The sequence below is a fragment of the Harmonia axyridis genome, chromosome 1 (genome assembly GCF_914767665.1).
Source record: "Harmonia axyridis chromosome 1, icHarAxyr1.1, whole genome shotgun sequence".
Classification (NCBI taxonomy): domain Eukaryota; kingdom Metazoa; phylum Arthropoda; class Insecta; order Coleoptera; family Coccinellidae; genus Harmonia; species Harmonia axyridis.
In genome coordinates, this window is record NC_059501.1 from 77794604 (window position 1) to 77811458 (window position 16855).

The 16855-nt window shown below is 35.9% G+C and overlaps 1 protein-coding gene across 1 annotated transcript in view; it reads right to left on the minus strand.

Moving 5' to 3' along the window:
- LOC123680036 (nephrin-like) overlaps positions 1-16855 on the minus strand; it is a 410663-nt gene that overhangs the window by 67272 nt on the left and 326536 nt on the right. The window contains exon 5 of the mRNA XM_045617684.1: positions 334-523. Coding sequence (XP_045473640.1) covers positions 334-523 — 190 coding nt within the window. The remainder of the gene's footprint in view (positions 1-333; positions 524-16855) is intronic.

Below are 16855 nucleotides of genomic sequence, written 5' to 3' on the forward strand. Positions count from 1 at the left end.
TACAAAAAAAAAATTGAAATTTATACAGCTTCTTCTGGGTGTTGCAGTTTTCTGTCAGTTAGTATATATACCAACAATTCAGGATTCAAAACTGTTCATTACATCACCATTATTTCTGCTTTCACTCTTAATTCAACAACTTTAAATAAAAACGAGTAAAACTGTTCTGTAAATGAACTATCTCCCTCTTAGACATCTAATACTACAGTGATATCCAAATCGTGTAATGAATCATTGTAGAAGGAACAAACTAACAATCCACTATAATACGAAAACACCAGAATAACAGAGTCAAACACGCTTCAAAAAACCTGTAACAATAATTCAACTCACCTAACAGTCTTTTCAGCCGGCATCATGAGCTTCGTGTTACTGGCCTGACATTTAAAAGTTGAGTTGAGGTGGTCCCTACGTACATTGGCCACCTCCAGTCGATTGACGGTGACGTGGTTGCCGATGGCCTCCAGCTTGCCCTCTGACATTTTGTCGTTCACGAACCAGGAAACGGTAGGGGGTGGTCGACCTGCAACGAAATAGGGGTTGTTAGAGGAACTGGAGAGGAAGCTCTCGGTCGAATTGGCCACAGGTTGCTCAGAATGAGCCCGGAATAGCGTCAACATTTATTTTTGGACGTATTGTGGGGGTGCTGTCGAGAGGAAGATATCTCGTCTTCGACCTGATCGTATTTATGGGCCTTTCAGGCCTTTATTGTATCGCAGGATGTTTGTCGTTTCTGTCTGCGAATTGAAGAGAATGCCGGTTTCTATGAATTGGTTCAATGTGATGGTTCTATTCAGAGGTATGGTATAATGTGTCGATTCAGAATTTGCTTTCAATGTGGTTGCTCTTTGATATTTGGTTTCATGCGATTTCGTTGAATGGAAAAATTCCAAAGGGATATCCACCCACGACTATGTGGGCGTTAATATGATTTGATTATAAATTGATTAGGCCTGTGGCGAGTGTAGAGTAGATTGTGTATTTATATCTATCTATGCTAATAATAATAATATAATTTTATTTTCCCAATTTAAATACAATTCGAAAAGAAAACAAGTCAAACTAAATACAGATATGAACATGAGAAATGACCGAAAGAGACCGATCAGTTAAAATACTCAGTTATCGAGTATGGTTCAATTCTTATCAAGAAAGTTCTTACATCTTCTTTGTAAAGGGTGTTTTTTTAGAGCTATAGAACTTTAAATTCGATAAAACAACGATGAATTATTCGATTGACATGAATTTTATTTATCCGCAAGATAATCTTGTGGAATTACATTTTAAAAATGATTTCTGGCATATAACCGCCACGGCTGGCTCGGATGTAGTCCAATCTGGACGTCCAATTTTCGATGACTTTTTCCAACATTTGTGGCTGTATATCGGCAATAACACGGCGAATGTTGTCTTCCAAATGGTCAAGGGTTTGTGGCTTATCCGCATAGACTAATGACTTAACATAGCCCCACAGAAAGAAGTCTAGCGGTGTTAAATCACAAGATCTTGGAGGTCAATTCACAGGTCCAAAACTTTAAATTAGGCGGTCACCAAACGTGTCTTTCAATAATTCGATTGTGGCACGAGCTGTGTGACATGTTGCGCCGTCTTGTTGGAACCACAGCTCTTGGACATCATGGTTGTTCAATTCAGGAATAAAAAAGTTAGTAATCATGGCTCTATACCGATCACCATTGACTGTAACGTTCTGGCCATCATCGTTTTTGAAGAAGTACGGACCAATGATTCCACCAGCCCATAAAGCGCACCAAACAGTAAGTTTTTCTGGATGTAACGGTGTTTCGACATACACTTGAGGATTAGCTTCACTCCAAATGCGGCAGTTTTGTTTGTTGACGTAGCCATTCAACAATTCAGAATTTCCTTTCAATGTGGTTGCTCTTTGATATTTGGTTTCGTGCGATTTCGTTGAATGGAAAAATTCCAAAGGGCTATCCACCCACGACTACGTGGGCGTTAATTCGATTTGATTATAAATTGAGTTACCATGTGGCGAGTGAAGAGTAATTTTGAATTTATATTGATTTTGATGTTATAAGTCTCAATCGTAACTACATACGATAAATTGTTTCAAATTGAAACCGAGATTGGATTTGAACAGTTTGCAGGGTTTGATTCAGAATTCTACATAGGTAGCGTTTAGAGGGTGCAGCAGGAACTTTGGATGTGTTTGAAGTCTTAAGTAGGTTCTCCTCTCGTATTGGAATGACAATAGTGCAGGAGCAACCAATATTTTAATGAGATTTCGATATTTTTTTCATCATTTGAAGTCAATAAATTAACATATGAAGGTATTGGGGTTTGAACTTTAGTCATATCGGTTGCAATCCCTTCACTCTCACCTCTAGACTACATAAGCAGGTAGTAATCTATACGCATTGATTTGAAATAAGTTACACCTTACTTTCGGTATACGCTGTAGGGATGCGCAGGTTTTCGTCCGAATTTCGACTCCTTTCTAATTTGATGGTATCGAGATGCTATCAAACAGAATAGGGTTCAATTTCCTCAGATGAGATCTTATGATTGTTGCCCACTGCCCAGACTTCCTTGATCTCCAGAGACGGCATGCTTATGGGACTTGGAGTGATGGCCATTAAGGCTGCTTCTTCAAGTCTCTTCCGTTTTGATTTTTCTTCCTTTGATATTATGGGAGCTTCATTCCACTTGATCCTATGGTCTTCATCCCAGGATGCATGGATTTTTTTATCTATTTCTTCCAGTCGAGCTAGTTTTTGGTGTTCTTTGACTCTTGTGTTCTTGTGTTTTTGATTCTTTGATTTTCGTTGTCAGGTTTCATCCTAGTTAGAGTTAGCCCTGACAATGTTTTTTGTTTGGAATGCTGTTTTCACTCCGTATCTGTTACCAATTCTTCTCAGTTTTTCTGATAACTTTTTCACATATGCTATATATTTGTTTTAATTCTTGCTTTGGTATAGCTATGCGTAATGAAAATAATGAACAGGTGAGTTTGCTATCTTCGGAAATTGAATCCTTTAATTTCTATTGAAATTTACTGATGAATCTAACGCTTGGCGTTCATTTGTTCAAGTAGTTCTCTTGGGAAGCAAAAATTAGACAATTAAAAATAATTAATGGAAACTATGCTTTGAATTTTAAAATTTGAAATGAGCATCAAAGTTTACTACCTTCACAGCAACCAAGGTCGGGTTCCAAAAAGTTGACATTAGACACTGAAACGATAAGGGATCGATATTAAGGATGACGGGATATACACATGATGGTCGACTTCTATTGATGACTAGCGAAACTACCCTATAATAAACTCAGTGCTAGAAAGGCATACCAAAGGAAAATTTTGTGATGAGTTCTCTAATCCATGTGTTTCTCTTGAAACTTGATAAATTAATTAATAAATTCGAAATAAATTTCAATCCATGTATTATTCGAACTGGTATTATAACGTGAAATATACATAAGTTGATTATGAAAAACATTAACTGCAGCATATCTCAATAAAGTAATCTACCTTATAAACAAAATATGAGAGCTATTTAGGATTGCAATGATTTTGCATGATTCAATTCATGTTACGCTACTGGAATTTTCAAAAAAGCGGTAATTTGTCTCAATTCATCGTATGCGATTGGTCGGGATGCAGATGCGCGTATCTAGAGAAAGAAACAGGAAGAATTTTCTGAAAGATTTTGAATAATTATCGAGACATCAGGAAAGATACGTACCTTGTTTTAGATTTTGGCCATTGCTAGTTCAATTTGAGATTTAGAATTTACTTTATCGACGAGAATTGTATCGGGATTCTCGCACCTCCCGTGGGATTAGAACAACAGAAACCTCTCTTGGGATTGAAAAATATCAAGAAGTACTTCCTTGAGATATAGAAGTTGGAAAACTATGTACGTTAAACCACTTTAGTTCCTGAAACTGAGAGAATACCTGAGAGTTGACAAAACCGCAGGTACCAAAATGTATGTTGGCCAGTGTTATCGAGGACTATTTGAGATTTTGTGATCTTGTTGAAGGTTTGGTTAAGAGAGCTTATGAAGAATAGGGGATGCTGTATGTCAATTAATACCAAAGGAGTACTATGTGAATCCCTATCTTCGTGAAATTAATTTTCTACTGATAATAGTTTTTATTTGAAACGGGAAATATTGGGCTGGATTCAACGTGTTCAAAAAAGTTGTATAAAATGAGCAATTAGAAAATTGTTTCTGTATTTTTGGTTTTCTCTGGGCATTTGATTATTATTTTCATCATATTATGCAATTACCCTAATTTCATTCGTAGGTTTTTAATTATGTATATAATTCTCATCATGACTTCTATACATTTACATTTGTTGTCTTTGCGTTATGAATATTCAGATTGTACAAGGTTTAAGTGGTAAAGCATCTTAAGGCGATCTTTCTCCTGGCATTTATTTTTCATGGAAATAAAATATTTTATTATTATAATTTATTCATCGAGATATTGACTCGACAAGAATTCAGCACGTTAACAAAAAAACCTCTCATACCTAGACAATTCGGAAGAGAAGTCAAGGACTTGACGACTTACATATTCTCCTATCTCGCATATTCACCCACTCTCGCATCAAAATTGAAACACATAACCATTTCTCCAAGCACACTTCCCCATATTCGCAGAAATGAAAAAGTACCTGGAGCGCCATCGTCAGCGGCTTCCATTAGCCACGTCTGATATATGAAGGCAGCATGTAGTTGCTCAACGGGACATATATCTTGAATTTTTAATGCCGCGGAAATGTAATTTTTCAACCTGTATCAGGCGACTCCGCCGCCTTCCTTTAAAACCCACTCACAATAAATAAGGTTTAAGATTTTGCCGAGAGACTGGGATAGGACCTTTTTGCATCGCGATGAATTCAATGGGATGGCGGTTGTTGGTACAAGGTGGGAGATTGACGGTGGTGAACTGTGTGAAAGTGAGGCAGTTGTGGATTTGATTAATCGGTGAATGATGAAAATTGCTAGTTTACATTTTCGTGTGATTGACTCATTTGTTATTATCAAATTAGGTGCCGGAATTGGAGAAATTTTATTATTGTTATATCATATTAGTTTTTTAAGATGTAATATTTTCCAATTTAAAATATACAGGCTGTTCCATCATCTACGGATGTATATAACGGGTTTGAAATGTTTGCGGGCATGCGTTGAATGAAACGGTTTCTACTTCGAGCATCTACTGAATTAACTATTTCTTTTGTCGAATTTCATAATAAACGATACTGATAATAAAGGATTCGTGAAAATGTTTGGAATTTCAATGAAATAAGTTTGGCAAACGATAAAATCCAAAGTAATTCCAACTATTTGATTACAGGAATAATTTGAGTTTGGTCGTCATCATCGTCCTCACTTACGTAAAGAACACTTATGTGAAATTTTTCAGAATGTCAATGAATCAGAATAATTGAATTTCACTGGGACTCCTTATGATTCAGGTCGAATTGAATCTTCGCTGAACGGGACAAAAAGTTACCATTTTTCCGAAAAAATCATACTTGATGATAATTTCATTAAATAAGTTGATAATAAGTATTTGATAACGAATAAAAGTGATAATTTCGTTGATAAAGTGTTGCAATGTTCGATAAATACTTTGAAATCTATGCGCTACCAGTCTTTCATTAGCTGATCACATTTTGTGATTCTTCTCGAAATTGCACAGCCGAGGCCTGAGATATGGAAGAAAGAATTTCATTTCAGGTGAAATTCCGAAGGCTATTATTCCGAAATGGCATGCCACTGGACAAAAATGAAAAAAACAGGTCGGCTAATTTCGTCTCTGCAATCAGTGGTTAAATTTTGTTGCATTAATTTCGGGACACCTGTATTTTAAGCATATGACACTACGAAAACACTTGGGAAAAATTACTGAATACATCTTGTTGAATGTTAATACATTTTATTGATGAAATCACTTTTGACTTCTCAGCAATAAGAAAAAATTCAATCTGAAAGTCATGAGAATGATTCAGAAACAAGGAAATTGGGTTCCGTACGAGTTGAAGCCGGTAGATGTTAAACGGTGTTTGTTCGTGAACAGCTGCTTGCAAGGCAAAGACAGAAGGGATTCCTGCATCACATTGTGACTGGAGTCGAAAAATGGATTCACTACGATAATCTCAAGAGCAGAAAATCATGGGGATATCCCGGCTATGCTTCACGGTTTTAAGGTCATGCTCAGTATTTGGCAAGACCAGCTCGGCGTAATGTAATGAGTTGTTGAAACCCACTGAAACAATCACGGGCGATCGTTATCGAACGCATTCAATGCGTTTGAGCCGAGAATTGAAAGACAAACGGCCGTAATACAACGAGAGACATGATAAAGTGATTTTACAGCATGACAATGCTTGACCCAATGTCGTGAAAGTGGTCAAGACATACTTCTCCTGCCTGATTCTTTCGAACTATCACTTGCTTCCATCAATGGCACACGGCCTTGCTGATCAGCACTTCCGGTCTTATAAAGAAGTAAAAAATTTGATCGATTCGTAGATCGCTCCAAAAAATGAGCAGTTTCTTCTACGCAGGATTTGTACGCTGCCCGAAATATGGGAGAAAGTAGTGGCCAGCGATGAAAATTATTTTGAATCATAAGGGTATAACTAGTAATTCACAATAAAGCGAAAAAAAACGGTGGAAGCAAAGTTGTACGCTTGTGTACTTAATATTCTATTAAACTACGGTAGTGTTTCTTTCAATTGATTTTGACAAGATTATTCTGCAGTTCATGCATATTATGATAATTTCGAAATATTGGCTAACGAATATGAAGTAAATGTTAGGTTAGGTTAGGGAAAAAAGTGTCAAAATGAAAAATGAAACTTGTTTTTGTTATCATGCAACCGACATCCAGATCCTGCACGCTCAAACAAAATGTTTTTTGATGCAGGTATGATAATGAAGTGAATATCCCCTTTTCTAAGTCGAAAGAACAACATGCATATCACGAGGGTTCATTTGAATTCGTGGTCAAGAGTGCTGTGAAAAAATTAGAGTGGATTTTCTGTGATTACAAGTAGCGCTTAGCTTGTACCATGCTAAGCGCTACTTGCAATAATAGAAAATCAATTCTAATTTCTACACAGCACTCTTGACCACGAATTTAATTTGAACGCTCGTTAGATATGAAAGAGGATCTATGGATAATATGTGAGGGCATCAAGTTCAACGACTGAACTGAATTGCATAATTCTTTTTTGTTGTGTTGAAAAGGACTAAACAATACAATATTTCCAAAAAAATGCACGAAAAAGAAGAAAAAAAAGATAACCTTTTTCATCCAACCTAACAAACAAGCATAGATTATAATTTGACATTTCGAAAGATGTATTTTGGGTTGACTGACAAAACGTGTGAAGCCCGGGCACACAGCTAGTACAATATAAAACTGGCTCATTTTTGAATAACTTCTTTTCTGCTCGAAAATTCAGTCGAACACAAAAGAGATATCCTAAATCCAATTTCCAGACAAATGTCGGCGAACAAATTGTTCACTCAGTCGCGAAGAGTTGCTGAAACGTAAGCATGATTGTGTTCTCGGGAATATTGCCTCATTTCCCCGAAAAAACGCCGAATCAAATTATGAGAAAGTTTGAGAATGTATTTCAGGCCTAAGGCTGCAATTAACTAGTTGAAGCAGTTGATATTTCAGGGCAAACAGAAGTAATTGATTCACCTGGAAGAAAATGCTTGATTTAGTCGAGTAAACATAAATGAAGGAATGAGGAAAGGCGAATAAGCTCCTTTTCAAAGATGTTCATTAAAATATGAGACAGGAAAGCTCTTTCACTTAAAATAATAGTGATTTGAACATAATTTTATCGATGATATTTGATATATCCAAATTGAAGCTTCAATTAAAACTAATGTTGGGAAGATTTTCCTTTTGAAAAAACATTATAAAGAAATGAGGGAATCCTCTTGTGAAATTAGATGCTTTAAGGCGCTTGTTGACATGGTCTCAAACGATAAGATTCGACTGACTGAAACAGAGTTGAAATTCGTCCGACTGTTCGTAAACATGATAACTCTCGATATGAGCTATAAGCTTGGTAGGTCGATATTGAAATAATGGACGAATTCCAACTAAGGGTTTCGTGAATATGGCTTTTCGAGAATGTTTTTTGGCAGATAATTTGAATCTATCGAATGCCTACGGATCCGATAGGGGTGAAATTTCGAATAATGATGAAGAATAGCAATTTTAAGCTTCTTGTAAAATTTCAGAAAAAAAACTCAATATTTCAGTGAAAATTCATGCATTTATGCAACCGATTTGAGATTGTAAGTGTGTGTGTGAAAAATAATAATATCAAGCTTTATATATTCAATATTATTATTATTACTATTCATAAGAAATTTCGTGTAGATTACCTCATTAGAACCATGAAATATCTAGACAGAAAATAAAACTGATATTTCAGTGAGAACATATTCAACTGTGTAGGAATTTTGCCTGTAGATGAAAAATGCAAAATTTAATTTTCGGACTTGGTTGAAATTCATTATTATTATTACAAGAACATTAAGAGCTGCGAAAAAAATCAAAAGTGCGTAAAAGGTAAATCATGAGAAATTGGAAGTATTATGAAAATTGTAACTCATTCGGAAGTTTATTTCAAAATCAAAATGACGAGTTTTCCAATACGGAGTTTCGTACTGATATTGAAAAAAAAGAGTAGAGAACCTTTTGACTCAACATGAACAAAAATAGTGATTGTTTCGTTGTGTAGCACGTATCGCCATCTTATTGGAAATGAACGTCGTCCACGTCAATATTTTCAAATTCTAGCTATAAAATAAATCATTGCTCGGTATCGCAATCCATTCATCGTAACAGTTGCACCAGTCTCATTTTCGAATAAGTAAGGTCTAATCACACCCCATAGCCTAAAAACCTCACCAAACAGTCACACTTTGAGGATGGAGAAGCTTTTCAACAATCATTCTTGGATTTTTCGAACTTTAAATGTGACAATCCTGCTTATTGACACAGTCTTTTAGATAAAAATGAGTCTCATCACTAAATAATGAATATTTGATGAAAATTTGGATCATTTGGATCATTTCAAGGACCTAATCAGTGAAAGTAAGACGTTGATAATGATCGACCAGTTTTAGTTCTTGTGTTACCAGTTCTTTAAGATCGTATGCAAAAAGCCCTAAGTCTCTATGGAAAATACATCAGTTTTTCTTGAGCAATTCCTCACCAACTTATTTGAACACGTCAAATTTTCCCACCAGTTTCACTAATACGATGACCCAAGTCAATTCAAGCTCAAGTCAACAACTAATTAAGTCAGCTTGACTTGATTTCAAGTCAAACTCAAGTCAACTAGTAGTTTTTTAATCTCAAGTCAAGTTAGGTATTTATTTATCAAGTACTTGAATCATATCAAGCTACTTGATTTCTAGCAGTTTTATTGTGTAGTGTCACATGAATAAAAAATGTGAAATGAGAAGAAACCTTGCAAAAACTCTTTTATTTATTAAACTTATTGCATGAAAGAACCAAAAATATCAGTTTTTTTGAAATAGAAACATGAATCAAATCACTATAAATCATAACAAAATAAAAAAAATTAAGAAGATTCTTAATAATGAGAAACCTCCAGGCTTTGTTCGATTTCATAATTTTCCATCCAGAATCTAAGAAACATGAGACATCTGAAAGACAATTTTCCAGAGATGTTCTTACAGTAAAAAAAACCCGCAATAGGTAAGGCGATAAATCTATATTTATCGTCTAACCTATTGCAGGTTTTTGTAACTGTAAGAGCAGCTCTAGAAAATTTCTTCAAATTCTTTCAACAGGAGCTGGAGATGCTGGCGTTGATAAAAAATCCTTGACAATTTTGGCCAAGTTTGGGAAGATATTTCTGAGACTACCAAAATTTACCAATAGATTTCATAGAAATCTGAGAAAACTACTAATAAAGTCACACTGGCGAATGCTTCAGTGTCTTGGCCCTCGAGGAATCCCCTTATTTAGTCTAAGCGCGCATGAGATTGCACGAATATATGCGTGCGGCGCGTGCATATCAAGCTCAAGTAATATCAAGTAGTTTGATATCAAGTCAAGCAATAAATATCTAAAATCAAGTTAAGTCAAGCTCAAATATGTGATTTTTCACGAGCTAGATTTTCAAGTCAAGTAAGTAGTTGGTTAAAATGTCGAGCTACTTGGCTTGATGAATCCCTAAATACTATTTTCTCTAATTCTGTGGTTATTCCGTTCATTCTTCCACATCTTGTAGAACAAAATCGTGCGAGAATATATCAGAAACGCACAGTTTTCATGGTTATATTTTATTATTCTATGTTGGTACTCCGAACTTTCCGCCACGGCTTTATCTGTCAATTCATCAATTTGCCTTAAAGAAATCAGTTCTGCCAACCAACATTTTTCAATGCAAAAATCACTAAATTATATTTATGGAAATATTTCATTAATTTCAATGAAAATGCAATGAATTAGAGAAAATAATGTATAATACTCGTACAGAAGGCTCATTCTACCACTCGTTCATTCCAAAACTCGCCACTTCGTGGCTCGTTTTTGAATTTTGAACTCGTGGAAGAATATCAATGCCTTCTGCACTTGTATTATAAATAACTATTCTCCAATTACGCAGGAATAAATCATTGCATGCTCAAAAGCTCCAAACCCTAAATCAGTGCTTTTCGTATCGTAATCATCGAATAATTTAATTTTGAAGAACTATCAACCTATCGGAAAACCGAACTCGATACAATGTAACCTGTTAACAATTTTGATCTAGTCGGCGAAGAGAATACCATTCCCTATCGATCCCAGCCATATTTCTGGACATGATGACCGTATCCCATTAATATTCCAGTATCTAGAGAAAAGCGGCTTCCATTTATGCCCCGTAATACGAGCAAACATCTTCTATCAACATAACCCATGTAAATTTGATGCGACACACAGATCACAAAAGATGTCCGGGATATAAAATAAACTTTTCGTCTTTAGAGTACCCAATAAAAACGTCATATTTACCGAGTCGTTCGACAGAAAGATCCCTTTTTGTCCCCCGCGGATTGATAATAACATTATATCTTTCTTCTGGAGAGAGGAGAGAGCCTTTCCCATGGAGCTTTCACCTTTAAGAATATTTCCCCAGATTCTAAGGTCCTTTTGTAAACAGCGAACGGAGTGTGTTCCGAGTTTAGAGTACGTTTAGAGCCCTGTATGAAATAATGGAAACAGATAAAAGCAGGAATGGGGATTAAACTGAGATGGAGGGTGTATATAAAAGGAAAACAAACGATGGCGTGTCTTGAGGGATGTCTTACATCTTTAGCAGTTTATGATTGTGTTGACTGATTCTTTTATTTCGATTTATTATTTTCTATGGTGAGTGTTGGAATTGTCATAGGAGAAAGCAAATTTTTCCTAATATTAAGTTGAATAGATTATCATTACAAAAATAATAATAACGATTGGAATAAAACCAAACCAACGTTGCAACTATCAACGTTGCAATCAAATAAGTATTAGATTCATATGCATGATCAATCCTATCATAGTGAAGATATAGTTTCATGGAGCAAAACAGATATCGAACACTCGCAAACAAAAATAAAAAAACAGCAAAAACACAACATTGATCCATCAATACATATATGAATGATCAATGCTAACATTGTAGGGATATCTTCCATTGAGCCAAACTCGCAAACCAAAATGAGAACTTTGATGCAAAAGCAAACAAACATCATCTGAAAACCAGCATTGCAAGGATAACACTGTCAAGGAGGCAGAGGGTCTACTGAATAACATGAAACTCGCTCATTGGAAGAAAGAAATCCTTCGAACATATTACTTCATACATCGAGCAAGCACGTCACAGGTGTACCAAACATTATGTCAATTATGTGAAGCAGAGTAATAAACACCTTTACAACTGCACATGGAGCATGTTCTATAGAATCACATTAAAATCTCAGAAAAATTGTTAATATTTGAACAGAAGCCTGTGGGACATTTCAACGAAGTGAACCAAGATCATGTCAACATTGCAGTGGCCACTATTGGCTCACATCAGGTGGAATGTATCCAATATCAAGTGATGTCAACAAGTCTCAATGTGTCTGGAAATATTTGAAAACCATTAAACTGTCCGGCTATTGAGGTAATAGTTATTTGTTTCACTAGGCAGGAAGTCAATCTATTTTGCTGCCGAGATAAACATATAATTTTCTCTTCTTTATAATGTTACAATGACATAATGTAGGATATTGCATTTGCAAATTATTACAATTCCCAAAATCTTTTTATTTTTCCTGTAGTGATAAATTGAAACGAAATTTGATAGATTGCAATTGGTGGAATGGTTGGTTGTTATGGAAATGTATATGTTCATGATAATTATAGTTCCACATCTTATGAAATATTTGACAGTTTCTTGGAAAAATATAGGATATATTCATATTATGGAAAGTGATAGCGACTCAGAAGTACTTACTACTCCAGATATAGGGAAGGTGGCAAAAAATATTGATTGTCAGAAAATGTCGAATGTTTTATTCGCATTGAGAATAATCACTTTGCTGCCTAGGCAGGAAAATTAATACTTCGCTGATTGATATGTGTCTGCAAAATCAATATTTGCTGTCAATCGGAGAAAAAATTATGTTCTAGGTCCCTAAAAACCATATGTATAATATAGCTGTTATACTATAACGAAGGAATAATAGTAATTATAAGAGTTTAGAGGTGTCTGGCAGAAGGTAGCAACTATTATAAGTGTCCGTCAATGGATGACGAGTTTTCTTGAGTTATCCCGAAGAAAATATAACAAAAATTGAGCTTCATACTTTAAAGTATGAAAGTTGAGAAATAGGTGTTCACCTGTTAAGGGACATATGTCTGGCCGTCATGGGCTCTTGGGCTATATCATTGACGATCAAAGGCGATATGGGTGTACAATGAATAAAACAAATCAGCATATAAGATGTGAATGTAAAATTTTCGCAGGTAATGAATATAAAGAAAGACACGCTGCATGAAAAAAATGAAAAATTGGCAACCAACTATATTAGGAGTGTAGTTCCTCTGTCTGCTCGAGAGGTAACGCCACTCTCTACTTTGGCCCTGGCGAGTTTATAGGGGTCGCCGCGTTGCAGCAGAGTCACCTCCCCATGATGGTTTGAGAGAGTGTTAAAGGACTAATACATAAAAAGTGCAACATTAAAAGTACCAATTGGAAAGCAGCCTGGAGAGGAATTATTTCGGCTTCAATTTAAGTTCAATGAAAAAGTGTCTTATATGGCAACTGATCACTAATAAAAAAACAACTCCGCACTAACAAACCCTAACCTCACCCAACCCAATTCAAATGAAGAAAATAACGGCGCGATAAAAACACCGAAATCGTCGAAAGAGATCGAGGTCGGAATCGACCAAAGCCTTTCCTCATCTCTCTCTCCCCCACCCCCCGATCATCTGAGAGATCTCCCTAACACAACAATCACGACAGAATCGACGGTATCAGATTCCACTCCAATCCACCAGTAGCGAGAAGATATAAAAAGGGCAGGCTCAGATAAGCAATTGCGAAAATCTAGTGGGCTACGCCGAAACAGTGGAACTCCGAGACGTGGCTGGAAGGGTTGGGGGAGGTCGGGCGATATCGTCCCAAGCCGACTAGACTGAGGCGAAATTGCGATGCAACGTTCCTCTAATGCGTTTTGGATGATGGGATTTCGTAAAACGCGCCATCTCTTGAATTTTTGATAGAGGTCACCGCACGAACTGGTGTCGCCAATGCAAATATTCCACCGTGTTTTGAGGCAGGATGCGGGAGATTTAGCGTTGCCGTCGGTTTTTGTTATGAAGTCACCTCTGAACCCTGCAGATTTGATGTTTTCGGGGTTGATCTCAGCGATATAGGTGCATTTATGCATGAACTGGGTTGAGACAGCGAGGTAGGTCGAAGATGTGTGAATATCTTAAGCCAGGGTTTCTCTTTCGATTCTTGTGAGAATTCAGGATATACAGACACTTGAAACAATCGCTTTTTTTACTGGTGTTGCTACACGAGTCTCAATAATTGAAGTCGAGGAATGCTCAGAAATGTTTCAAGGTAGTCTCAGCCTTAAAATATCTTAATACTACAAAGTGTTGAGTTTTCGAACTGAGCTTCTCAAAATTGAAACGCGCATGTGATATTCTGTGGAATGAGAAGAAAATTGTTCTGTATGCTATCCAGAAGTCATTATTACCTTATGGAACAGAGGCTGCAGGGTGAAATATGGTCGAATATTTCCCTCCTGTCAAAAATTCTATGTATCTGGAGAACAATTATCGAAAATTACAGCGATAATTGCATTGTAGGAAGCGAAACTGCACTGCGATAATTGTTCTGTTCATAGATGCATAGTTTCTATGCATCGTACACAGCTCGAATCTTTGGCAATTCCATTCTGTTTGACAAGTGATGTAACAGTTTATTCGGGAAATTTTCCCCCGAATTACACTCGTGCATCAAAATGACCGGATAATTTCGCATTCCAGCGTGTTTTCCTTGAAAAACTGCATTCGTTCATTTTCATTTTTGGAGAAAGAGCCCTCCATCTTCGGTGTCGGGCTCTTTCTCCAAAAATGAAAATGAACTCATGCAGTTTTTATGACAACACGCTGTCATGCAAAATTATCGGTAAATTTGATGCACTTGTGCAATTACTTACGAAAACTAAATGCTACGAACAATAAGTGCAGGAATACTTTCAATAACAATGCAATTGTTGCGTTTCCACCTTCACCTTTTCCTTCGTTTTGCCACATATACATTGCCTGAACAATGTATGTACATAATGGTGAAGTTCTAACTACAGGGTTAGGGCTATTGAAATTGGGTAACCAATTTGGATTACGTCAACGTTTTGTATTCATCAAAACTTCATTAAAACTACAGAGAGGGCAAACAAAATAGGAGATTCGAGTTACTTCCAGTCAAAGAGTGAGTTTTACGTACAGCTTGATGGTTCTGGAAGTGTAACCTCACTAGTCCATCATTAACAAATTTTGTTGTTACCGGAATTATCTACTAATCTTGTAAGAAACTGACATTTACAGTCTGGTGAACTATTATCAATTTTTAATCCTTTCCATCCACGCATCCACTTCAACATAAAAGAAGAAGAAGCTAGTTCATTGTCTTTTCTACATGAGTGGAATGATTTTCATAAAACTGAATGAGACCAGAGACAGTCGATTATAGGAATGAAACACAAGATCTGAATCAAGAATATGCTCGCAAATCGGTCTCTAATGGCCATAAGTTGATATTGAACTTCATTTGTGCCCCGTTGACGTCCGGTGCCTACTCTTCTTCGATTTTGGGCATTATCAACCCATGCTTGACAACACCTTATAGGAGTTGTTGGATTTCTGTTCGTACGGTTAGCGATTTCTCAAAATGACAACCCCACCTCACGTAGACCATTAATTCGACCTCTTAGGTCACTTAGCTAGCGATAAATTTCGCGTACACGTGTTCTAGGCATTTTTACAACAACTGAATATCGACTTTGGATCTCCTCGAACAGCTGGTTTGTTGTAAAATTTAAAAAACTTGCAAAAAGCTGACTACAATATATCGGGGGTCCCAAGGTGAGTGGCCTATTAGATTATTATGGAAACTATTGATGGTAAAAATTTCAAATTTTGTGGATAGATATTTGGCCATGTTAGGTACATTTTTAAAATAATTTCACATTTCCAGTGTTGCCGGATGTACCACAATTTGGCAACAACTTTGTTATTTTGAATAGGACATACGGTATTTCTATTTTTTTTATGATGCTTCATAAAATATTAAATCTATTCACTCTTACTTTTCCATCCCTATCTTCAACGGTTTTTGAGTTATTAATTATTTTTCGAAATTTTTGATCAAATTGGCGTATTACGAAAATGACTCTAGTTCGTTCAATATTTGAGATTTAAGTCAGAAAATTTTGCAAGTCGTTAGATATTGATCTGATCTGTGTCACTGCTCTTGAGTTATGGTTGTCAATAATACGGGACGGACCAAAAAAATTCATCATTTGCCAAGTTACAAAATCGTGAAAAAGTCTATTTTTTCAAATTAGACACCTAGTATATTTTTCAATTTTTGGAATCAGTACAACACACTCTACAATTTTTCTATTCACGTCCCTATACCTATCTCAACTGGATTCAACTTGGCAAATGATGATTTTTTTTGGTCCGTCCTGTATTATTTACAACCATAATTCAAGAGCAGTGACACAGATCAGATCAATATCTAACGACTTGCAAAATTTCTGACTTAAATCTCAAATATTGAACGAACTAGAGTCATTTTCGTAATACGCCAATTTGATCAAAAATTTCGAAAAATAATTAATAACTCAAAAACCGTTGAAGATAGGGATGGACAAGTAAGAATGAATAGATTCAATATTTTATTGAGTATCATAAAAAAAATAGAAATACCGGATGTCCTATTCAAAATAACAAAGTTGTTGCCGAATTGTCGTACATCCGGCAACACTGGAAATGTGAAATTATTTTAAAAATGTACCTTACATGGCCAAATATCTATCCACAAAATTTGAAATCTTTACCATCAATAGTTTCCATAATAATCTAATAGGCCACTCACCTTGGGACACCCGATATAAGTGACAAAAATTGTTTACATGAAAAAACCTTCATGATTTTTTTCCCCAAATTCAATCATTTACTCCTTGCTATACTATCTATGTTTCACCAAAAAAAAATTGAAAAACTGTTGGATCTATAGGTTTAGCAGAGGATT